This window comes from Lepidothrix coronata, unplaced genomic scaffold (assembly GCF_001604755.1).
Source record: "Lepidothrix coronata isolate B3197 unplaced genomic scaffold, Lepidothrix_coronata-1.0 Scaffold177, whole genome shotgun sequence".
In the NCBI taxonomy this organism is placed as follows: Eukaryota; Metazoa; Chordata; class Aves; order Passeriformes; family Pipridae; genus Lepidothrix; species Lepidothrix coronata.
The window spans coordinates 493,040-519,308 of record NW_016690357.1 but is presented as its reverse complement, the minus strand read 5'-3'; the positions used below and the strand labels follow the sequence as shown (position 1 = coordinate 519,308).

The following is a 26,269-nucleotide window of genomic DNA, read 5'->3' as shown; positions in this document are numbered from 1 at the left end:
GCAATGACCAGAGAATGTATTAGCTTAATTTTTCATTCAAATATTACAGATAAGAGAGAAGACAGAGAAGACAACAAATCCCTCAGAAGAGAAAGAAAAAAGAAAGAACATTAGGAGTGTGCACATAAAATATCGAAGAAAGGAGCTACATTTACTTTCCTCCAGGAAAGAACTTCCATTGTACATCACAGGTGCCACACAGCAAATGGCAACAGTAGCTTCCACAACATGGCACCGTGCCACCTCACGGATATCTCAAAGCAATAGTCAAAGCTGACCAGACAGTGCACGCAGGTACACTGAAGTTCACTGACATCAATACATCTATCAAAATATACAGCAGGTGGGAAACAGCCTTCAACTTGAACAATTTCCTAGTATTTTCCCCAAAGCTTGCTTAATTCTAATTTTCCAATCAATTTTCCACTCCCTTCCTCTAACAAAAAAAGTAAATTACGACTTAAGCATGTCATTGAAGCTGAAATTAATGCTGTTCTTTCCTCTTAGAATATAACAAGTTGTTTAATGCTCCACAACACTTTAAAGGGGCCAAATTTAACAACATGCTCATTTCAAACTTAATTTACAAAAATTAATTTTTCTTTTTTTTTTTGTGGGCAAGGTGTTAAACGTGTCTTATTAAATATACAGTAGAGGCAATTTAATGGCTTTTTCTGATCCTATCAATTTTAAAAGTTGTTTCTAGTATCATTCAAGGAAAGATCTTTTTTTTTTTCTCTTTGGAGGAATGCAATTCCAACTTATCTATCTTCAGAATATGAATACAAATCTGTACACAAGTGATCCTAAATGCCACTGCTTTCCTGTTTTCAATGTTGCTGTTTTTCCAGAGAATGTATCCACAGATCAATGATCCTGTCATGTGATCTGGAAATGCCAAAGAATAATACCTCAGGGAAAATATTTTTACTTGAGTTAAAATACTAATTTTTACAACAAAAAGAAAGCAGAAATCCTAAAATCTCTGAGGATGCCATCCAGAAAATGCATAGACCTGGCAAATAAAGAAAAAGAAATAGTAGAGAACTAATAATTCTTCATGGAAAATAATTCCCATTTAAAGCCACAGCAAAATTAATGAATCTCAGAGATTAATAAAATTCTCATTTGCAGCATTCATCGTGGCACATTTTTTGCATGTTTTGCCATTTTTCTCTTGCTGTTTATTAATTACGGTTACTTGGAACGGATGATCTGCAGGGTACATATCAGTGCATACCAAGACTGATGAAGGTTCCCAGATGCCCAAGTCGTGCAGAGGGTCTATCATGCACAGGATCTGTGCTGAAACCCTGAATGTTTTCCTGCAGTGAACCTGCAGGCACTCCAGACAACAGAAATGCAGCTGACTGGAGTAAATTCCAGGAGTGCCACTCCTTTCCCTTCCACCACTGCAGGAGAAAGACATTCTTAAGCTGATGAGTATGCACATGTGAAGGGGGACTGACTGCTCCCCTGGGGGGGATCTTTCAATCCTTCCCTCCTTCCTCTACCCCAAAGGAGAGTGTGGTATCAAATCCCTTAACTTTGATGGTGTGCTTTTCTCTGTAGTCCATATATAGACAGTGGTGTTGATTTCTGAATTCACTTATTTGGATATTAGGGAAAAAGAAACCCACAACAGTTTTTTTCTAATTTTTTAGCACACTTTTTAAATTACTTTTAGAAATATGGCTGAATGTCAGGCAATAAAGGAGAAAACTGCAGGGATTTTAATTGTCTCAGCTTTGGTTATTACACAATAGATATTTTTGTCATCTATATATAAAGTATCTTTGTGAAATCCTTTAAAATATGATTTCAAACCAATGAATGCCATTTTCTATTTGCCTTTAATTTCCTCTCAATAGTAAGTTCATCAGAGTGTAACAATTAATTAACTTAATTAAGCTAACTTAATTATGTTCTTTCATAGGTCAATATGTAGAGCTACTCAGATTAATAACAGAGCTTGTAAAGTTAATCTTCTTGTATAATGCAAATGATGCCCAGTCATGTATTAAATACCTTCCTGGGTAACAGATGATATAGGACTGAATGTACTTTAAAGAAGGGCAGAGACTGTGAAAAGGTTAAATAAAGAAAAATGTCTTGGATTTGTGGAAATTTTGAACAGACCTAATTCATTTTTTAAATTAATAATATTCTTCTAAGAGGAGCCCTCATTTCATAAGGCCATTTACAGCTTAAATATACATAAATAAATTTTGACTTCAAAAGCAGAACTGCATGGCAGCATTTTCCAGCCATCTTGTGACCTTTAGGTTTAGTTATTAAGAAGATTACATAAAACAGTTATGTGAAGAGATTAAATGGAAAATATGAATTCCTAACTCCAGTGCATTTACATGCTTAACTGTATTTCCCAGTTTATTTTACAGAGGAACCACTTCAGTAGTCAAAGGTATTATGTTCCTTTCCTCTGTTCATTATTAATTCACTTTTAACACAGTCAGACTCTAAGGCTCTTTAGGCATGTGGCTAAGCACCTTTGTTCTGAAATATTAATGGGAACTACAGTAATAATAATAATAATTTCTTGTAGAAGCATGAAAAGTAAAATCAAACAAATCTCTTGAGTGCCAAATGATCTGAATAGGTGACTCAACTCTTCTGTTTTGATAAATGAGTCTGATGGCTGGAAGACACACTCTGACAAGAAGAGATGGATTATGAGCCAAATCACCACATTTCAGTCAAGGAACCAAATATCAGTCTTTTCTACAATGAATCTGACTTAGGCCCAGAAAATATCTGAAATGCATAGCAATTCCCGTTCTGTAATCTGTCGCAACTCTTTCCTTTTCTCTCATAGAAAACAAAGAGGAGTGGTATAATAAACATTCTGTAATAAACACCTTACAGGATGTTTATTGTAAAAGACTGTAAAGGAAAAGGCCTTGGAATCCTGAAAACCACCATTGCTCAAAAGCTTTAAAACCAGAAAAAAGTACTAAAAAATGCACTGGAGGGATCCATCCTACATCTACTAGGGAATGAATGACACAGAAGATCCAGTGTTTTCTTCTCTTTGTTAAAGCACATCATTTAGTGTTCGTGGTGTATTTTTTTTGGTGTTTTGTCTGTTTGCAGATATAAGTGTAGCAGAAGGCTCAGAGTACAAATTAACCTCATTCCAAAATCACAGTCCCACAACTACTGATATAAAAGGGAATTATTTATCTATGATAGAAAATAACTAACAAGTTATCACTTATGATTTTCATCAGAAAACAGACTGCTAGGTCCAAACAGCATGGACATTTCCAATTCCTTTTCTGAGTGGAAAATCCCTTCAGAAGTTAAACAAAAAAAATTAGTGTTCAAAAACTAAATATGCAGTTCAACTCACCCTATGTGGGTAACTATTTTTTTTTTTTTTAAATTAACACTATGACAAGAAGAACATATTTATAGCAACTACAGTCTGTCTTTAGAACCACAATGCTTTGCACAGCTTTTGTAGTTTTAATACAGCACTCAAAAAAGCACCACAGATACATAACCTATTCATGTTCATATGCAACCAACACATCATTCATGTTTTACCCTAAAGTGCTCCATGCCTTATACATGCTTTTCTTGTAGGGGAAATAGGGTTGGTTGTTTAATTAATTTTTTTATGCAAAAGAAAGGACGGCACAGCTTTTCCTCTGTACTGTTCTGGCAATGCAGACATTCAAAAAGATCAGCTCTGTTAGCCTCCAGGCTTACACTATTAAAACATGATTAACTGATTTGCCACAGGATTGGTAAAGGAAATTAAAACATATAACTCATGTACTTCTATTTTACTTCTAATTAAAGATGAAAATATGCCTCTTATGAGACTCAGGTTTAAGGGAACTGTCAAAACTAGTATTTTCTTACTTGGATAACCAACCATTGATACCATCAATCCCTGTGGAGTAAAGTGTTGCTATGAGAAGTGGTATCAAGATACAGCCCACAGATCTTGCTCTTTAGCCACTACATGAGAAAGGGAAAGTAAAACTACTTTAACAGCAAACCTTCACTTTCTTCAATGCCACTATATAGCCATCAAAAAACCCTATATAAATATATTTACTAAATATGCTGCAACTGCCAGATGCACAGTGAAGGAGACCACAGAAAACAGAGTAAGGGTCATGAAAGCTGATTCATCAGCCTTTCAATTTTGTCAAATGATTACAGTGTTATTCAAACAGGTGTATTCTTACATTTAAAACATTTTAAATAATCACGGTGTCCAGAGAATTTTCTTTCATCTGTTCATGGTAAAGAATGTGTGATATCAGAGAAAAAAATTAATGTATTGACTCAGGGCATACTAACATTGGTACAGTTCTGGATTTTGAAAGGCCTGTGGGAACAAAATTCCTGTCTTAAGCATTACTATTGGAGGGAAACCACCAATACTACATAAACTGCTAGGAAGGTGTGGTGGTTTGGACCTTGGTTTTTCCCCCAGAGGCTGAAAAGTGGTAGACCCCAAGGGGTGGAAACCCCTGGATGTTTTGAAGTTTTGCCCAATGGGCGCTCCTGCAAAAATGTAAACATATCACAAGCACCGGAAGAGATGAGTTGTAGTTTTGGTTGTTGGAGTGGTGGCCATGTTGTGAGCCACGAGGAAGGGGCTCGGAGCCCCTTGGGCCCTCTGGGCCCTTCCAGCCCCTGGCTGGGAGGGGACTGCAAAGACCTGGAACAGTGTTAGACTGGACCAAATGTCTGTAGTTATGCCGGGAGATGTTTTTTCTCCATGGGCGCAGAGCAGCAGCCGGCACTGACTAGAGAAACAGTGGCACAAAGCCAGGACAGATAAGACCTGAACCGGAGAAGCAACAGAGACATGCAGCATCGCAGAAAGGACTCCTGGAAAGGGAGAGAGAGAGAGCCAGCAGCAGAGCTACAGAGTTTGGGGTAAGACTGAATACCAGACCCCAAAACTCCCTTGGAGACCTCTCCTAGAGAGAGGAGGAGTAAATGGACTCCTATTTGAGAGGAGCCTTGGAGTACAGCAGTACTGGAGAGAGAGAGGAGCTAAGAAGCTCAAAGATGTCCCGGAGCTGGACCGGGACGGCCAGATGGAATGCAGAGGGGGTGACCTTGGCTCCCCCCTCGCACTGCTGCCACGGTGGCAGCCTGAGAACAGGGCACAGAGGCCCTGCAAGAGATACCAGACCGTCACGAAGACCCCCCTGTGCCTTTGTGATATGACCGTGGTGAAACGACCTTGTCTGGGGTGACAAAGTCCACGGAAGACCCCTCGGTTGTGAGGCGATGGGGCCGAGAGAGAGGCTTGGATACCTCCCTCGTGGATGCTGGCAGAAAGCCAGCCACAGCTGCTGCATGCATGAGAAGAAGAAACCTGCTGCCTTGGAAGATGCTCCTGCTGTTCAGAGACTGGAAGGGATCTGTCCTTCTTTCCCTCCTGGACTTTTATTTGGAGGGGAGATGAGATCTGATCATTGTAAATACTATATGTCATGGTAGAGATATTGTGATCGTGTGTATAATGTGATATGGTATTTATCCGTACAGTCATTGTAATATATTCCCTTTCCCCCATTCTGAGTCTGGTGTGTTTTGTCTGGAAAAACCCATCTCACATTAGGTTGAGATGTGGGAGGGGGCTTAGACTAGGGGATTGGATTTTGGGGCTATCTCAAACCATGACAGAAGGTTTAATGAAACTACAATGAAATTAGGATGACACACACCTATCCACTTTCAAATGCATTGAATTCTTCTTTCAATTCCACTTTTCAATCCTAATTCTTAAAAAATCCAATAAATATACACAATATTAACTCAACCAGAGGAAACTTCCTTTTTTTAGGATGGACACTAATTAAAATTATTCAGGCATTTAAATCTGTACAACTTAAATTTTACTGAGGTCTGTACAACTTTTGAAAACACAGAATAAAGTATATTTATAAGTTTAAGGGCAGCTTGGTTACTTTATAACCCAAAGTGTTTCTGCATCTGAAGTACATTGATGAATACACACACTTTCCTGAATCCCTCACAGGTATAAAAATTTCACAGGTGTCTAAATCTAAACATTCAATATGTTAATCATTTCTGCAATGGCTTTTGTCCTATGCCACATAGCTGGACACTGTTCCGATCCTACACACAGTTAAATCTGATTTTAGAGCATGAAAAGAGGTTGGAAAGAAGTGCAGCAATAAGAGGACTGGATGCCATCCTGCCCTCCTGTTGAAGAGAGCTCAATATTAAACCATTATTTCTATTAGGAGGAATGACTAGACAAGTAGAACAAAGCCTCATCTGAGTGATCAAATTATATCCCACAAATGTCATACCACTCATGACACAAGTAAATGAGTGTTAGATTCAGACTGGCCTACCTAAGAGAAAAACAAATTGTAATTAGGAAAAATCTGTACTTAACTCTAACGTGGTAACTCATGGGATTTTTCTTACTTTCCCCTACTACAAGTTGTGTGTCCTCACATTTGTGAGCCCAAGAGTATTTTTGAATACTGCTTTCTACATCCTTCACAATTTTTCTCCACCTTCCCAAAATCCTTAGCTGTTAGCCACTTTGCCTTCTTTAATCTTTTCTCCTATTTCTCTTTTCTATGGCTGTACTGATGGGTTGAATTCAGATGAGACATAAATCATACAAATAATGCAGCAGTCAGCAGCTGTAGTCAATTTCCAATATTAACTCATTAAGCAGATACTGAAAGACTTAGCAGGAGATTTTGAATAAAATGAAAAATAAAAAAGGCACTAGTTGAAGCCAAACTCTGCAAACACTTTTTTTGACCTGTTTTTTAGGGTGTAGTTCACAAATGTTTGTTTATCATGCTGACTTACCCAAGTGTAACTTAGATGGGTTGTTTCATGGTGGGTTCTGAATTTGGAAATTCAGCATACTGGTGCTCCCCTCTCAAGGTTCCCTGCAAAACCACAAAACTCTTTCTGACTCACCTCTCTCTCTTTTATATTGCATTAATATGCCTGGAGAAAGTCTCACTCCCTTATAAAACATGTAACCTCACATTCAGTAAAACAGCTTCAATATAAACTATTGCTGAGCTATTCAGTAAAATTTGAAAGGTATATTCCCACCTTTTGATTTTCTGAAGTTTCCTTTCCCCCACATTTTAGCTGGTTTTATTCCACAAAAGCAAAAGCTGTATATCCATCTTCCTCTTGGTCACCTTTTACTAACTAATCATGTTTCATTCCTCTTTCTGCAGCACTTCTCATCTTTTTATTTTTAAACATCATCTGTGCTTCCAATTTTAATTTCTCCAATGAAGTCAGACAAGCTGGCAAAACTTAGAATTAAGAGGTAGAACCCACATCCCTCCATAGACTAGAGGTCCCATTTGCTACTCAAGAATGCATACAAAAGTATTACTAAAAGATTATACTACTCTAACCTCAGGACTGCTTAGATGTGCTAACCTAACTTCCTATCTTGGAATATGTAGTGATATTCCAAAATAAGTAAAGTATCTATTTGGTCTTCATCCAGAAGACACTCTTAAGGATTCCTCTGGCCCAGTACTGTGGACTTCCCTATTCTTCAGATTAAGTGACAAGACTATCAGAAGAATGAAGATATTTGATAATTATTAAAAGGCTACATAAATGGCATCGTGTTTTCTCTGGCTAGTATTTCATGCTCTCCTTTACTGCGAACATTACAGTCAAAAGAAATCTCAGAAAAAACCCATGAAAGACTAATCTTTATATTACCTGGTTCTTGGGAGTATTTTTAATAATAATAATAATAGTAATACCTAAATTGTTTGAGGAAGCTGAGATTAATCGGGCTAAGGCTACTCCAAAGGAAGGACTTACTTCTCACAGGAAGGGTTAATTTAAGGATAATAATGGTACTCTTAGAAAATTATTGCCACCATGAAATGAAGTTGTGAGTCTGAATTCTGCAGACAATCTCTCCTCTTGTACTGTGATGAGGATGCATTGCAGGGACAGAAAAAACCTTAAGTCATTGGCTACACTATGGAACTACCTTACAAGCACCTTTGCTTATAAAAACAGGGAGTATGAACTAATGATCAGACTACATCATTAGCATCTTGTATCATTTTTGGAAAACAAGAGAAAAAAAAAAGGTACAATAGAAACAAGGGTCTTTCCTTTGCACAACCAGAAGTTAGACACACTTAAATTTTGTGAAGGATGTCAAAAGGCTTATATCTACCTATATACCTATGTACAGATTTATAACTCTTTAGTGTACTGAAATTTAATCTGCCAGAATCTAACAGGACTCCTGTTACTATTGTGGTATGAAAGACAAGAAAAAATTTTCCTAATTAGTGACAATAAGAAATAGTATTTAAAAGGTAGTATATGGAATATACTTGGCTTATGGGTACCATTAATCAAGGTCCTGAGATTCACCTTGGTCTTGCACGTTGTTGATATGGGAGGATAAGATTGAGTTTTAGCTTTAAAAAGTCTCTGTTATTAGAAAAACAACACTAGGCATGAAAAACAGAGGCAAATGTGTATCCCCCAACAGTTAATCTTGGAAAAGAACAGACACAGAATGTCCTACCTCTTCTGGACGTTTCTGTGCCACCGATATCAGCTCTTCAGAGCTACTTCTTGAGGTAGAGGGTACCACGTTACCTGGGGCCTCTGAGACCACCTCATTTGACGGCTCGGAGTCCTGAGGGCAACAGAGACAAACAGACCCCTCAGCAGCGTGTTGACGTGGCACGCCAAGAAAATGAGGTTTTTCAGAGGAACTGTGCTCTAAGCACAAACAGAGAAATAAAAAATACTTGAGGTCTGGAAATCTACTCTTTTTAGCCTGGGCAACTTCTTTTATCTCAGGCAAAAACATTTGTCATATATTTTCTCTCAAAATAGTAATATTTTCTTCACAAGAGCACTATAATACTTATTAAGCAGTTATATGGCATTTCAGAATTGCAAAGTTCTGAATAAGCGTGCTTGTTTTACCCGTACCTACCCCTGCTTCTGAACTGTAAGGAAGGGAATATTAAGAATATTACATTACAGGTTTCTGTATAACCGCTGGAGCCATGCTAGAACAACCCTCCACAAATGTATTTTACCAATCACTGTAAACCAATACAGCACACAACCCAATAAAGAAGTGAGTAGAGTTTGCTGTCTATTAGTAAATTTAACACTACAGTAAAATAAAATAAAAATTCTTAAGTAATTTGCATTCTATTTTCCAAATTGCCTTGATTTTGCAATGCAACGCTACTAGATCAGTCAAAATAAAAACCACTTTAATACCTTCCCTGCTTCACACAGAGGTTTTGATAACTGCATAGACTGAGATATTTTACTAGAGAGAAAAAAATCTATTAATCGGTACAATCTTTACTGTGCTTGTCGTGATGCTCATTACAGAAGATATTTTAGATGTCATCGCTTAGCAAGCAGAATGTGTGTTTTTGATATATCACTTCCTTTCTACATTCATTAATTGCAAGGAAATCAAGATTATACTTTTGAAAACTGCAAGCCGCAGAGCTCATTATTAAGTTTTCGAACATAACAACCTCTAAAAAAGTAAATTAAAATTTCATAATGATAATAGTCAGCAACTGCAGTTTAGCCCAATGTATGGAAAGGGAAAAAAGTGAGCACTGGTCCAACAACCATTACTGAGTCACACAGAGAATCACGGATAAGACCAGGTACCATAAAAGAATTAACATGGAGGGGGTTCCCAGAGACTATAAATTTGAAAAAATACTTTCTGAGCCTAAATATTTTAAATAAAGCTTTTTACGCCTTTCTCATGGTATCACCTCTCTGTGATTTAGAAAAAGAATATTCTGACCCATTCTGTGGCTTGCCACGTTAAGTTTAAGGTTTGGTCTCAGGAAGGCATTTTAGGAAAAAACAGCTTTCAGGAAAAAATAGCTTTCAGTGAAGACTAAAGAATACCATCAATTAAAATGTTAGCAGTGAAGTCCAAATGCCATTGCACTGAACTGTTTTATGGGCAGAATACTGGATCTCTGAAACAAAAGGAAAAAGGAGATATTTTGGAAGAATATCAAGACCACAGCCAAACACAATGAACTGCAAGGGAAAACATCTCCAGCAATCTGACAACAGAAGTCTAATTTTCCCTATGCTATATGCCATCAAAAGAAACTTTGCATCCTTTTAATCCTGACAGCTCACTGTTTTGCCTGGACTTGCACAGGCAAACATCCTCTCTCTCTCAAAGGCTAGGGCCACTCAGTTTGGTTCCCAGTGAACTATGGGGATGAGAATATTTCTTCTTGTTGACCCAAACAGCCATGAGCTGACTCTGAGTATGGAACAGTACTGTTTTATTTTCTCCTTGAGAAAGTTAAATCAGTGCCATGCAATTTATCAGCTCAATATGTTTCCAGCAGCTCTTCTGTGCTACTTACAAAAACAAAAGTAACAACCACATCTCCTGGAAGAAAATGATATACTTGTCTGAATTCTTTGGTTCAGTGATTTCTCTCCTTGAATTCTGCTTGTACTTTGTGCCTGAACAAACTTTTGTTATGCTGTTATTACCTGTTTCCAGATAATGGTGGCAACCATTTTCTGTTACTAGTGGTTTTTTTAAAGTAATAAACAGTGTTTTTCAAAAATTACCTGAGAAACTGCAATTTGGTAAGCATATATTCTTGCTAAATTCCTTTTATCTCAATAGGGCCATGGATTCTTTTTCACATCAAGTCTTGAGTATCTTCTTCCCCAGCAGCTTGGCCATCCTTCTCAATAGTTCCTTAAGAACCAGCTGACTAATTTAATACTTTCATTTTTAGGGAGATGGATGGAAACCAAATTTACTCTATTATTCAGAAATCAACCCAAGAAAATACTCCTCCTTTTCCAATTCCACTGGTTTTGTTATCTCTTTTCACACTGTTGTCACTTCTTAGGAAAACTGTGGAGAGCCTGAACATATGTAACACAGGCAATCTATGTTGTTCTAAACCAGTTTGGCAACATGTAAAATACAGCTTTCAGAAACAGACATATTCAGTAAATGGAATGAGATCCTTTCATGTAAGGTACAACAAGAAAAGTTCTCATTTGCAAATGAGAACTTTCATGGAGCTGCTTCTAGGTGTTTTATGAGTAAGTGGCAAGTGTGAGTAAGTGTGTAGCAGTTCTGGTAACAAATCCTGGTACCTATATTTGTACTCTGGCAAGTAAAATAACATGAAGAAGTATTAGCATTGTTGACTTTTGTAAAGGAAAGGCAAAAAATCTGTATCACTGACCTAAATCGATGTTTTTACCAAAGAGGTGTTAAAAGGAAAAATGTACTTCAAAAATAATTAAAATTAGTTTGTTGTCCTTCCTAAAGTCACTTTATTATTTTTTGAAGGTCTTGTAGGATGAAAACCATGTTAACTGCACTTCTCATGGATCTGTAAGCCTCAGCTATAGCAGTGATGGACATGGTGGTTTATGGATATAAAATTAACATTGTAAGTATTCTGGTACATGTCTTTTCTGGTGCTTAAGCCCTTCCCATTTCATTAAATTATTATTATATTTTCTAAACTACATAGGAAAAATCAGAAATTTTCTATTTCAAGTCAGACAGATCAATGAATAGCTTTATAATGGATCACAGTATTTAACTGTAATAATTATTAAATTACAGGGGAAACCCACTACTAAATGGTACTTCCAGCTCCCTGAAAATGTAGAAATTCTTTGTGAAAATGTAAGTGCATTATAAACAAATTCTGAATTTTCACTAATTAAGTTTTGTCTGCAAAATTTAGTTTTTGATCAAAGCTCCTCAGAACATGGTTCTTCTTGGATTTACAAAACGTTGAAGAGGAAACATGAAATGTGTAGATATTCTGCATGTTTATGCAAGATATTTCTTGCTTTGAACTATGGCTCTTTTCCTGTGACCTAAATGTTTGTGCAGTTTAAGATACTACAACTGCATTGGCTTGAACCAATCTCAGTTCTGCAAAAAATATTATTTTGGTTGCATGTTGACACAAATACATAACAAATCAGATATTCCAGTCCTGGGATGGAACTTGCTTGCTAGTCTTGGCAGCATTCAGTTCTCTTCTTCCCTTCATTCCAGTTTGTGTATTTGCTATTTGCATTTGCTGTATAGGAACATATATTGTGCTTTTAGTTTTGTCCTTTTCTGTGCAGAAGTATTACTGTCACAGTAAGCTGAAAAATCAATACTGTGTACAAAACAGATGTGGATTTCATTTGTGAGCCACACGGAAGCGATAGATTTCAAAGGGAGATATTTATGTATTATGCTATGCTGATGTTGTGGCTTAATTTGAGAATTTTACTATTTTTATATTTTGCTTTTCAAAAACCAGACCATTAATTCAAGATCAAGACACATATACAGGCATTTCATATGTATATACAGACATGTATAGTCATAGGCAATGCACGTCATGCTAAGAAAGTACTGTAATTGTTTACCATTCCACGTTACTGTCAGCACAGACATTGACTCAACACAGCTTCTTATTTTGACGAAAATGCAAAATTATGTATATTTTTAAAAGTATGCATAAAATACTTTGCTAGAAAGCATAAGAATTTCCATTTGAAACAACATAATGGAAAAATAGTGTCTTACAAGGGTGTTCATACCAGCCAAACAGACACTATTTTTTCTGCCGTTGCTTCTTTAAAACAAAACTAAAAAAGAATTGAAACAAATCAACCTACAAATCCTTTATTGATGATTTCAAGCTGACAGGTTTGAATATATTATGTTAACTCTGCATCGGTTTTCATACATCATCCTTTACTTTGGTCCAGTTGAAAATTACACAACTCATAAATTAGTTTTAAACAAGTTTTGAATCAGCCTGGAACTAGTTTTCAAATTAAAGAGCCGTCAGTATATTACATCGTACTGTCATTTTATTACCTAATCAATTCTGTGTGGCCTGAGGTAGAAAGAAAATGGATGCTGTGTTCATTTGCAAAGGGTTTATCTCTCACACCAGGCTGTGAAAACATGACTGCAGTAATGAACTGGAAGCCAAAGTTACTAACAAAGACTTCTAATAGTAACAAAGTAGAAATATTTGTCCCCCTTTAGACTTACAAAAGGGGGAGGGGCAGAAAAGCCCTTTCTGAAACATGAAGACATCTCATAGCTGAAGCACTATGGGATGAAATTAGCACATTTTTATTGAAGTGCTGAAGGGCTTGGTAGCCTCACAGAGTGTCATCTTCAGTGCTCCACAAAAAAAGCCTTCCTGGGTCAGACCAACAGTGCCTCTCCAGCCCAGACTATGGAATACAATTCCAGCAGCTATCAACCACTCCCACCGTCCTTATTCTCTCTTACACCCCAGGGGGCATACTTTGAAAGTATTCACAACATCTTGGCCAGAATTTGGGAAAATCTGCTGCAGACAAGCTATTTGTAGCTCTCCACAGTTCACAGGTGGCCAAAGTAAACCTCCAGGAGAAATGCAGAGTTTTCAATCTCTGATGCAGAGATCTCAATCTATTTAGATATGAGATCAATCACTTTCCTATTCCTTAGATTTTACCCTGTGTTAGTTAATGAGGCAAGAATATGGGCTTTAAACTTTTAAGTCAAGCTCCAGAGTTGCGAGATTTCCCTTCCTCTTTCTATTCTGCCTTTGTCACTCTCTTCATGCTGATTTTATTTAACATCTGACAATCTCCTCTCTCCTGCCCTCTCCAAAGATAGGAAATTACAAATGCAACCTCTCACATCCATGTGCTAACCTCCTACGCTGCCAGTCACAGAGGCAACGCCAAGGACAATAGTCCTTGGCTATTTTTTCTCTTTCTTGAGAAGGGGATGATGACTTCTATGTCTATACACTGTTAAAACAACAGGGTCTCATTCTCAGCTCACTCTGAAACCACCTCAGTTCAGGTAATAAACCTTAAGCTAGCCCTAAAACCTCTGCCTTCTTTTAAAGACAGAAACAAACCAAAGACCTTTTATAATTCTGTTTTCCAAATATAGAAACTTAATTACATTTGTTAGCCTTGCACTAGTTTTGCTATTTTTCTTCGAATACCCTGTCCATTGTGAAAGAACTAATAAAGTTACAAGAAGTTTCCAACAAATACTCATCTGTTTTAATTTATTGTCCCTCTTCCAATAAACTACAGCACTGACAAAGCATGCTTACATCTTTGAAATCTACCTAGATTTCCAAGTGCAAAGGGTAAATTCCCACCTGTACTGTTGTTTTAAAATAAGCATGCTACTATTGTTAACATTTTACTAGAAGTGTTTGAAGTATTTTACTAGAAGTTGAAAGTATGAAAGTAAACAGGATCATCTGTTTTCTCTGGATTCCTTCTTCAAATGGAAAAAAATCATTTACATATATTTAAAGCTAGAAAGAACACTCTCAAAATAATGTTTTTCATATTTATTCTTCCAACTTTATCACATGCAAATAGAAACAGCAAACAGTAGAATATTTTACTATTTGAAGGTATTATCATTCACTGACCTCTGGAACCTGAATTAGTTTCCCCCTTCGAACTCACATATTTTTCTACATTTCCATTACTCAGTGTACTAACCCTACCTCTCTTGGGACTGAATTTTCCACCTTCCAAATCAAGCTCCTCTATTGTATTTTCCTTTTACTTTCTCATCATTCACTATTCCTCAACATTCAAAAGCTATTCTTTTAGCTACCTTTTCAATAGCTATTTTTTCTGACCCTGGAATTCTTTGAACTGTATTAAAAATCAACTCTTAAAATACTGTAATTAATAAAACCACATTAGAATACAAAAAAAGGGAATTAAACTTCAAATCATAAACTCACCAGGCTAATCTCTTCTTGTACGTACGAAATAAAGAATACAACTTTCCTGTTACTGCCACGGATTAAAGCCAATGATCACAGTGGCTCAAACTACTGGCAAAAAATGTGTGTACTAAAATGTATATCATCACCAGCAATTTTTAGAATTTCTTCACTAAAGGAAAAAAGACAATATCTATCTTTTTTTTGTGTTAAATCTCCTATGTCTTGCATAATTTGGTAATTATCTGGTGCACCAGAGCAACAGATTTCATATGAATATCCTTTTGAAGGATATTAATATACTGACAAGACTGCTGTACTATGCCATTATCACTGCATGTAAGAGTAAGTCAATACTTTTTTCCCTTTTTTTTTGTCCACATTGCTTTCTTCCTATATATTGTTCTGCTATTTTTTTCAAGTTATGAATTAGGTTACAGGCATATACTATAGCCTAGAAAATTATTTTTGTTCTCATTTTACACTTTACAGACTTTAAAGAAGTTATCTTATGGAGTTCTAAAACCTCTTTAAGGCAGTACACACATAATTCATTACTGCTGGATCAGGATTTTTCATCTTCCCTGTGCCTGTTTTGTACAGCTCTGATCTCTCCAACTCTTTTTTCCACCATCTAAAAAACCAAAAAACCCCGGAGCTGCAAAACAAATTGTCAAACACAGCACAAGCATCTACAGTCACAGGAAGTGTGGTGCTTACTGTGTAGCTGTATGTACGTTGCATATAACTGCAATTGTTGACTTCCACATATTCAACATATTTACAAAATTATACGAGCACATTACACCTAGCATTTTAACTATTTTCTTAACAACAGATGTACAAAGCCATCTGATATCACTCCTGGAAGGCAGTGCTGCAGCTACAACTGATGCATTAGTAAGGTTAACATTTGGGTTTGCAGTTGTCTGGTTCCTTAAGCAATGTATTATTCCTTCAGAAATTATCAAGGGCAGACCACAGCAATCCATTCATACAGTCTCCCTAGAAGAAAGTTTTACCCAGCTGTATTTCTTTTCAAATCATGTTTAAATTGCTCCAAACTTTCCATGCTTTTGGATTGCTGAGGCGGTGACAATTTGGGAGTAAGGTACAGCACCAAACTTACTTTCACCTCTCAGGGTCAAGCTGCACATTTGCACAATTTATGGTCAAAATAGTTTGCTTTAGTTCACTTCAGCAGCTTGGGAGAAAGCATACACAAAATTGCTCACAATATTTGGCTAATACTTGAACGAGAAGATTGAGCACTTGAGAAGATCTCTGCTCTAAAAAGCAGCTGCTTTATTCTAACAAAAATAGAATGTCGCTCAGAAAAGGCTTTCTTTCAAGCACACAATCTTCAGATATTATGCATCAGCATGCAGAGTGTGTCTGTCAGATGTTGGAACAAAGCTTTAAATTGTACCATCTAACTTAATTCTCAAGACAGGGTCAGCACATTCATGGGGTTGTTTGGTTTTTTTTCATCTTGAGAAGTCCTTTAAGTAATATTTATTTAGCTCCTTACATCTTCATCAGCACTGATTCTTGCTTTTCAACTCCTTGAAGTCCAGCTTTTCCCAACATAATGCAAAACAGAGTGATATTAAAATGTGTGATCACCAAAAGCATCACAAAATCGTCAAAGGCTACTTATTAAATCAAGACTGGTTTTCATCTCTCCTCATTTCCAGAATATTTTTCGAGTAACAAGATGAAATAAAGAAAAGGATTGCACAGTAAATAATTTTTTGCAGTCTAAGTTTATTACACAAGTTTTATAGCTCTCTAAACTATCCTTACATGGCACTCACTTATCTGCTTGTTGTTTCAGAGGTTTTTCTATAACTGTTTTACCCTGCTCTGAGGGAAGGCTCTCTGTGTGTCCTCCACATTCTCCTTTCCACTTTGCTTCAACCCTTTCTTTTTAATTCACCCCACTCTCCCCTGAAAGGGTTTCTGTGTATTCCCCAAGTAGAATTTTCTCATTCTCATGAATGTGTGTGTGCTTACAGTTCCCCTTTTACACCAAGGGTGCTTCTTTCTCTCCCCTTATTTTTGTTATCGTGCTTTTCTCTCTCCTGCTCCTCCTTTCTCTCTCTCTATTCCTAAAAGGTACCATCATTTATTTTGAACTGAAAAAGCAGAAAAGTAAAACATTAATTCAAGGCTATAAAAATATTTTTAGAGAATGAATCTATCATTTCTTAAAAAAAGTTTCTATAAAAATGTTTCCTATACATACCCTACTTCTCAGATCTAACATCCGAATGTGCCATATTAAAAAAAAATACCTTGGTCATCCTTTAAGAAGGTTCAAACAAATCTTAGGAACACTGTTCTGTGAGTGCCCCTGATTTATTCACTCATGCCGGTTGCAAATATAATTAAAAGAAAATTTCCAGATAACTTTATACCACTAAATAGACATACATACTCTTATTAATATAAAGTAGCCAGCTAAAACAGTAGGTTATTTTACGCTGTCACACTGAGCTGCACAGACAACGGGATGTTTACTAAAAAGGGAACGAACAGCCCAGTTGACACAGTTTAAGATGTGACACTAATCAGCCATTTTTTGCTGAGCTCATGGGAACTGAAAGGTCACAACTACTGCTGCAGCTTTAGAGCACCCTTAGAAAGGCCTAGAAACTCCTCATTCTTCCCTAATTAAGAACACTGCAAATGATACATGGAACGATGAAACTAAATTCGTGCGAAATGTCAACTTTACTGCCTTGTTTCTAAGGCATATATATATTTTCCCTGTGATTTTTTTTTAGGTTTGGGTGTGATTCTTTTTTTGTTTGGTTGGGTTATTTTATCAGATTACATCTACTAGACAAAATTCCTTTTTATGTTTCTCATCTGTAGTAGAAAACACACACCAAGTACCTTACTCTTAAATATGGTTGCTTAACATTGTAGACCAGATGCTTTCAGTTAAAAGCATATGAATACAGAGCTTACACACATATACAAATTATAAAACTTCATACCCCAGCAGTATATACTTGTGTATTCATTTTTAGGCTTTTAATCTTGAGAGTACTAATATTTGAATTTCACAAATTATCAAAATAGGAATGAAACAACTTTTATAGTCAATGAAACCGAAACACAAACATACCTTTGATACAGCATACGCAAGAGTCACTTCGTACCAGTAAACTGTGGGGTGATAGGAACAGCTCTTTAGATCAAAGAAGCTGGTGTTGAGGATGAGCCAGGTGTACAATACACATTGCAAAGATAGTGTCATGAAGACGGTATCCCCATCAGCAGTCAGAATACATCCTCGGCTTCAGTGCCCCTTGACAGGCACTTGCTTGGCACAATCTTGGAACCACTCCATAATGTGAACTAAGCTTACCAATTGGTGGCAACTGGGTAATTCCTTTCAAAAATGAATTTCTGACCTTAACCAAAATGCTAAGTTAAATATATACTAAGATACCTCAATAAAATCTGTTCAGATCAGCATACCAGAATGTAGAATCATTTAAACTAACAATAGGAATTTTCAAAATAACAGGGTATTTTAAATGCCAGCTTGGTTCAGAATTCAGCAGTACTACCCTGGATCATCAACAATTCCCTTTCTCCTTCTGAGATGCACTACACTGAAAGCTCTCTGGGGTTTAATAACTGTCCCTACCTTTTTTCCTTCTTATTTCTTCCCAAATTATAAAAAGAAAAAAGAGATAGACACACTGAATGCCTTACTTTCAGATGATAGTTTGACTGCTGCCCTGAATTAAATGGTGAACACATTCCATCATCATAGGGAAGATCCTGGTTCACTTCTCTCTTCCTCTTCTTACAGGGGTTCAAAATCATATTTCCCAAGGGATTGCTTAAGCCATCTTACTATTCTTTATCTGAAGCAGGTCACTTCGCATGGAAGAATGAGTCAGTGGGTAAAATGATTCATGGTGTATTAACCAGCATATCTATTGTCTTCTATTTAACTATTTTTATATAAAGGAGCTTTTCAGTCTCTGTCTATGCTGTATCCAGAAAGCACATAAACAATAGGTCAACAGTTCATTCAGTGAGATAATAAATAACAGATTAATAAATCACAGCTCCCATATCTCAATATTTTTGTATTTTCTCATAATTACCTTTAAATGTAAGATTCTTGAAGCTATCCTTACGTGAAAACAGACATCTTCAAGAAGTTCCTTACCACCAGCTAGTTACAAAACAAAGTATTTAGAGCATCATTTTGCTCCGAAATTCCTCTGCCTTGTGCAGTACATTTAACCTAAAGAAGCAGTGGAGATATGTGGTAGAACAAAATGGTAGGGCAAACTGCATCTTCACGTAATACACAATATACTTGTAAATATTAGTACCTGATATATGTCCTTATTTATTGCAGAGGACCGGTTACAGATTTAATATTCATTATGTCAATGACTGTCTCAATCTGCTGACACCCTTCTACTTCCAAAAATAAATGTGATGTGTTTAACTCACTTGAAGTACACTTGTATGTACCTTCCATAAATATTGAGTTATCTTGCTATTTCCTTTTTGATACTTTTTTCCTTTGGTTATTTACCCCATATCTGAAAGGATACCATCTGCCCTTCAGTCTTCACGAGATTAGCAGCTAAAAGAAATCTTGATAGCTACAGATTCCAACGTTTTCCACACACAGAATCTTTTGGTACTGTTTGTCACAGCTGAAATACACTTAAGACTTTTCAAACATGCACAAAGGTGTTTCAAACCACTGAACCAGATAATAATTTTCAACCGTTATCAAAACACGTTTACTAAAAAATCTCAGATAAACTTAATTGCTACCAGAATTTAACAACGCATTATACATTTTAAAGGTTTTGAGAAAATCTTTTCAAAAGCCACCTTAAAATTTTATATAATATTTGTGCATTTTTCTGGTAGAGCTGATTGTAATGCTCTTGCAGCTATATTCCCACACAAGCTATCTGCTGAGCCAATTTTAAGAGGATGGAACTTTTCTGCCACAGAACGCTAAAATCCAAGCGATGAGACACTCCTTTGAGGAGAAAGTGGCTGACACAGCACAAATCAGCAATGCCCAGCTGTTTTCTGCAAAATGTGATTAAATGTGGCTGGCACTAAGAATTTCTGTTCGACGATGGCAACTGAATCTCACTTCCACTATCGAACACGACGACGAAAAGCAAATCTTGACTGTACTAGAATTCATTACTTGCTTAGCACTTCATAAAATGGCACTTTTTTTGGTTTCTTACCCCATCTTCTTTCTCTCCTGGTTCAATATGATTAGATTTTGCCCAAGCAGCATTAACAATTTATACTGATGAGTGACACATTACGTAAACTGACATATATGGTTGCATTTCTTTGGAAGATTTGAAAATAAAATCAACTTTGAAAGTAAACATGAGCACTTAATTGGGCAACTACAATAATGCGTTCAGATCTTATCCTGAGATTAACAATTAAAGATCTAATTCTTGTTCTGTCATAGAGAATACGATAACAGGTGATGTCCCACGATAATTTGCAACCTAATAAAGCTGGACTACTGAGGATTTAAAATATATAATTCTTCTTTAATTACATACCTTCTAGTTCTATGTAAAACATAAGGCAAGAAATATATTTCTAGGTAAAGAAATTTATCTCAGAAATATGGTAACAATAGAACAGTGCTTTGCAAAATTAGAGTGGAACAGGATGGCACCAGCCTCCAGACATATCTTTGCACATCAGGAGTTACTGTTTATGTCACTGCAAAGAACACACCTTGCTATTTTCTGGTGACTGTTTAATTTTTCATAAATATTCAAACAAAAATAAGATTGTGTACAATAGAAATGTCAGAGCTTTTTTCTTAATACTGCCCTCTTGGAATCTTATATCATCTAACCCAAGAATTTAATCAAGACTTAAAAGGTTTAAAAATTCAAAAGCCAATTACAAGCTTTTCATTCACACTTTTTTTCAGACACTTCAAAAATCAAAGTATCTTCTACTAATTAAGTAAATAAAAATCAAAATTTCCAATAAGATTGTTGATTGAAAGTAGTGATGGTCAATTACAACTTATTGCTAGATTTCTTTATGGCTCCACTGTCAACATGACACCCCTAAGTATCGATACCCAAAAGGCTCATTATTTTAGGAACTCTAGAAGCAGGAAGACAGCTGGATTGATTAAGTACATCTGAATGTTCATCAGTGGTGTAAGATATTATGCTTTGGCAGCTACAGTGTAGTTACTTTCACACATGTGTATTTTCTTTTCGTTGACTTCACTTGAAAAGGAATGTAAAATGGAGAAAACTTGCAGTAAAACTACTATCTCTGTGTCTTTTACATTTCCATACAGCATCTTCAATGAGCAAAGTTCAGTCACAATGCTGCCCGATATTGTAAATATTTACAAATTGATTTTTAAAAGCAAGAAAGTCTCCAGTTCTGTAAGAAGCAAGCAATCTTCTTTCCTCTGTCCTTCTCAGACACTACTCCTCTTTCAGCCTTCTCCCATTCTTTGAGAGTATGCATAGCTGCATACCAAAGAGAAGATATAAAATCTTTCTGTTGTGGGGTGCTGCTCAGGGCTGAAAAAGTGCTCTTGTTTTTTGTTCTCTTATGCTGTGCTAGCATAAAACCACATTCAGTGGCTTTACTTCAATCTTGACACTAGCTGATTTCTGAATTTTCCCCATTGCAGCAAGGTCCCAGCAGAGATTTCTTGCCACTCAGTATTACAGTAGCAGGCAATGTAGGCTGTAAATTCATTCTGTCATGGCTTAGGAAGAGTAAGTCACAATTCAGTAGCAGAGCTATTGCCCAGATAAACCATAATTGTAAGCAGATTTTGTTAGAAGCATAACTTAAAGAAGGTACAGAGTAGCAGCAGCATTTCTAACAGCTGCCCATGAAGAAATTTTGCTTCCTTAACCATTACCTTCAAGTAATATTTATTATAACTAAACTAGATATTTAGTCATTTAAATATTAGACTGTATACATTCAGATTACATGCATTAAAAATGTACAAGCACTATGCTGTTCATGATTTGTTTCCAGCACTTTATTAATCAGGGACCTCTTAAACGTTCCACTGGCAATTGAACATGGGTGTGCATTTTAACTAAAGTGGTAATTAATGACCAAGCTCATTTCTAAATGCAGTCATCCTTTTTTTAACTTCAGTAACATATTTTTAGTCACAAAAAAGCAAAATTATCAAGACTACTCATGAAAAGGAGGACTACTTCAGTAATGATTTGATTCGTGCCTTGTGAAAAAATAATTTGCTTCACTTTTGTGTTGTGTTTGCATGGCAAGGTTTGGGCAGCAGGGTGGGGGGCTGCAGGGTTTGTTTCTGTGAGAAGCTGCCAGAAGCTTCTCCTATATCTGACAGAGTCAATGCCAGCTGGACCCACTACTGACCAAGGCTGAGCCCATCAGCAACAGTGGCAGTGAGGATAATGTATTTAAGAAGGGGGGAAAACCTACTCAACAGCACCTGGAGAGAGATGAGTAAGAGAAGCAACTCTGCAGACACCAAGGTCAGCGCAGAAGGAGGAGGTGTTCCAGGCGCTGAAGCAGACATTCCCCTGCAGCCCGTGATGCAGACCATGGTGAGGCAGCTGTGTCTCTCCAGCCCATGGAGGTCCATGGGGGAGCAGAGATCCACCTGTACCCCGAGGAGGACCCCATGTTGGAGCAGGTGGATGCCCAAAGGAGGCTGTGACCCTGTGGGAAGCCCGTGCTGGAGCAGGCTCCTGGCAAGACCTGTGAACCCATGGAGAGAGGAGCCCACACTGGAGCAGGTGTGTTGGCAGGACTTATGACTCAGCTGGAGCAGCCTGTTCCTGAAGGACTGCACCTTGTGGGAACTGACACATGCTGGAGCAGTTTTGGGAAGAACTACTGCTCTCACACCAAGACAAAGAACGTGTGCAAAGTTTCAGCTTTGGAAAAAAACTCTATATTGTTGGGTTGTTTATGAAAAAGAGTGAATAAAGCTAAGCAGCAAAGGGATTTCTTCCTTCTCCTGCATAGCAAAAAATAGGGTGAAGAAAATGAACTTGGAAACCAAATAATTTTTGGAACAAGTACCATTAAAAGCGGTCTTTTTTTTTCTTTTGACAAAAAAATCTCATTTAAAACTGCAGTGCATAGTTTAAGTCCAAATTTTCTAAAAATATGCCACTTGCAAAAGAGATTCTTAGCGGGCTTATTTTAACTGCTGGCTTTTGTCACAGTGTAATGCAAGAAAAAGTTATGTTTCACTTTGCACTCCTAATTAATAGTTTATTTTTTATAATACTTTTTGATCTATCCCAGTGTTATCCTTCAGAATCAGAAATCTGGTTTTGCATTCGAAACAATAATACATTTTACAAAAAATCTCTATATTCCACTTTCTTTAAACTTCTTCCTGGTATTAGCTGCACAGTCACCTGCCAAAGAGAGATCTGTTCCGACAACGTTATGGGAAAGACAATGTTATATTGTATTGCTCATTTTCTACTACAAAATTTTATACAGTTAAGATGCACCTAAAAAGTACAAGCTCTAGAAGCCCATGATGAGGATCTGGCAGTCAGTACCAGGGAACATTTGAACTGGTAAAATTGATTTTGATGTAGAGAAGAATTAAAATATTTAAAACAAGTATCTGTTCCAGAAATATTTTACAGCGCTTAACCTTTTTTTTTTTTCATTAAAACCTAAGCCTCCCATCTACACTATGGGAATCTCCTGCCAACTAAGTGTACGTGAATATTTGGATTAACTTGGGGATTTCAGAGCAAATAACTTATCCACTATTCATAAATCAAGTCCCATCTTAGGTTAATTTCAAGGCTGATTATTTTTGGAACATTTTATTATATAAATTATTCATTACATAGATGTGTTATACCTGTTTGCCAGAAAATAACAGAGGCTGTGCCAACTAATTTTTGTTAAAAAAATATGATACCTGGGAAGCAAATATTACAACACATTTGGCAATACTTCAGCCAACTAATAAGAACTGCCATACACTGCAATTTCACCCTTTTTCGACACTCTTGATAGTGAAATTAATTTCTGTACCAAAGTTTGGCATTACTGGAGTTATAAAAACTGGGCATAAGTGGTGTAAGGACTTCTGTTAAATCTTTACAGGGCTTTATAGACTTGGTCAATTTGTTAATTTTTAAGGAAATCATTACATTGCCAATGTCTTACTGCTCGTCAGAAACCTAGGAAAACCACATATTTGCCAGCTGTATTTTAGAAAACATCTTTCTTTCTATATCACACAAGAAACCAAAGTCCTAATTAAACTGTCCTCAACAAACTTTTAAACATGTAAATACACACAAAAATGTTTAACTCGATCATTCTTGATGACCATAACATAGATCATAATATTTGCACTGGAGGAAGACAACTGCAGCCCGTGAATTGCACTATGTAATTTGTTTTTCTGTAAACTACCTTGAAATACTCCTAAGTTCTGGCTGAAAAATGTTGCATAGAAACTGAACTTTTTTTCCCATTATATTACGTTCTGCTTGAACCAGCAAGCAGATTTATTAGCAGTATTCTTTTATCATTCTTCAGCTGCAATGCTGTGTGCCGTGATGGCAGTACATTTGCTTCTATGTTCTGTCCTCAAAAGAAGGTGCAACAATCTCTCTGATGTAAGGTGACTAAATGAGGGTTAGCCTTTGTCAGAATATGCAACTGAAGCAAATCTGAACTAATTCAAAAGACTTTTAAGGATTTTTTTGGTATATTTATTTTAAAATGTATTTTAAAAATAACTGTAAAATTGCATTGTATGACAAAATATAGCACATATAAAACATATTTAAGGCATGATTAAGCATTATATTACTCCTGTGTGCCAACCTCATATGTTACATCCAAATAGTGTTTTCTTGTGTATATAAAAAGTTAAAGATATTGGCTAAATTGAAAATGTTTCGTTCAGACTGTTTAGTAAAAGCCCAGATAAAGTCTGTCTACGCAACGCTGATTCAGTCATCTTCTATGTGTACTCAGGCAAGGAGAATTCCACCTAAACTGTAACCCTCGCTAATCTAAACTACCTGTCTTGGCTTCCTCCTATTGCCAGTGGACAGGAAAAGGCAGCTCCAGAAAACAGCTCATCCAAATCTACAGAAAATGTCTAAAATAAGGGAGCAGTGCTGACATTTTGTAATAGGGAAGCCAAGACACACGGAGAGTAAGAAATAAAATTTCTATTAAATTACTCAATTTGCAATAGTCTACACCACACTGTTATGCACACTTAGTACTTTCAAAACACTGCTTACACCATCACCCACCAGCTCAGAGAATTCAGCATTTTTACAGGATGGGCCTAGGGATCCAAGCTGGGTAACAGGAAACAAGGAGAAAAAGATTACTAAACATTTGGAAATGATAATTTTGTCTAGCACTCACAGGAGCTCTGGGGTGAGACAAAAATAAAATTCAATTTACTGGTATCAACTCAACTACTTCAAATATAAGGTCAAACTTTCTTTTTCCCATTTCTGAAATCATCACTTTAGTTCTCGTGCCCTGCAAAACCTAAATATCTCAACCCAAATTAATCCTTTTTAGTGACCCCCAACAGCTAAATCACAGAAGGCAGGGGTCCTATAGAAGAAGACAAAAAAATCATAACATGAAGTGATTAAAGGCTGCAAAGTCCCACATAGCCACAAAAGGACTTAGAGTGCTTCATGCCACCTTAATTTTGGTATTTCCTAACTTTTGAGAGATATCAGGATATCAGGAATTTTTGTTTTCATTGTTTAATTTTTAACACACTTGTACGAAACTGTGTGACGAAATGCTTCTTTAGTTTGGAAAAAAAGTCATAATGAAAAAGATGAAAATCCAAAAACCATAACAACACTGTCACCTGCACAACTCAGGAATAGATAAGACACTTCTGCACTCCTCACAGGCCTTCTTAACCACCAACTTTATTTTTGACTAGAATACAATTCCATGGAATACAGGAATTAAATTGAATTGTACACTTTTTTCTTTTTATCTGACCAAATTTAAAGGTTTGAAATACATTTTGCATATCAAAAACTCTTTTAAACTTAAAACATTATTTCAAACATTATATTCAATAATTTAATATTACAGTGTCCAATTACATTTGCATATTCATTACGTGAAAGCAAGATATACCCAAAGAAATGCTTGGAAAATAAGCAAAATCATCCACAGTTGCTTTTCAACACAAAATGCGTACAAAAATATATTATTTGCCAGGCTTGGTGTGTCATGTATTTGTAGTTCCAGAAAATATTTCCTGAGGGGTTTAGATGAGAATTCTATGCATATATACTGACAATTTATTTCCACTGAAAAAATGCAATACAGTAAAAAGATGAAATAAAAGCAAACTAAACAGAAGTCTAGAGATAAGGCAGCTG

The 26,269-nt window shown here is 36.4% G+C and overlaps 1 protein-coding gene across 4 annotated transcripts in view; it reads right to left on the bottom strand.

Annotated features, from left to right (window-relative positions):
* The window catches only part of PHF14 (PHD finger protein 14), a 161,748-nt gene that overhangs the window by 25,337 nt on the left and 110,142 nt on the right, over positions 1–26,269 (bottom strand). For 2 of the 4 annotated variants that reach the window (XM_017830359.1, XM_017830361.1), the window contains exon 18: positions 8,579–8,692. The exons of 1 other annotated variant lie outside the window; for it this stretch is intronic. In XM_017830359.1, coding sequence (XP_017685848.1) covers positions 8,579–8,692 — 114 coding nt within the window. Of the gene's footprint in view, positions 1–6,855; positions 6,939–8,578; positions 8,693–26,269 lie in introns of all 4 variants that reach the window. One more of the 4 variants, XM_017830360.1, reaches the window with a different exon arrangement.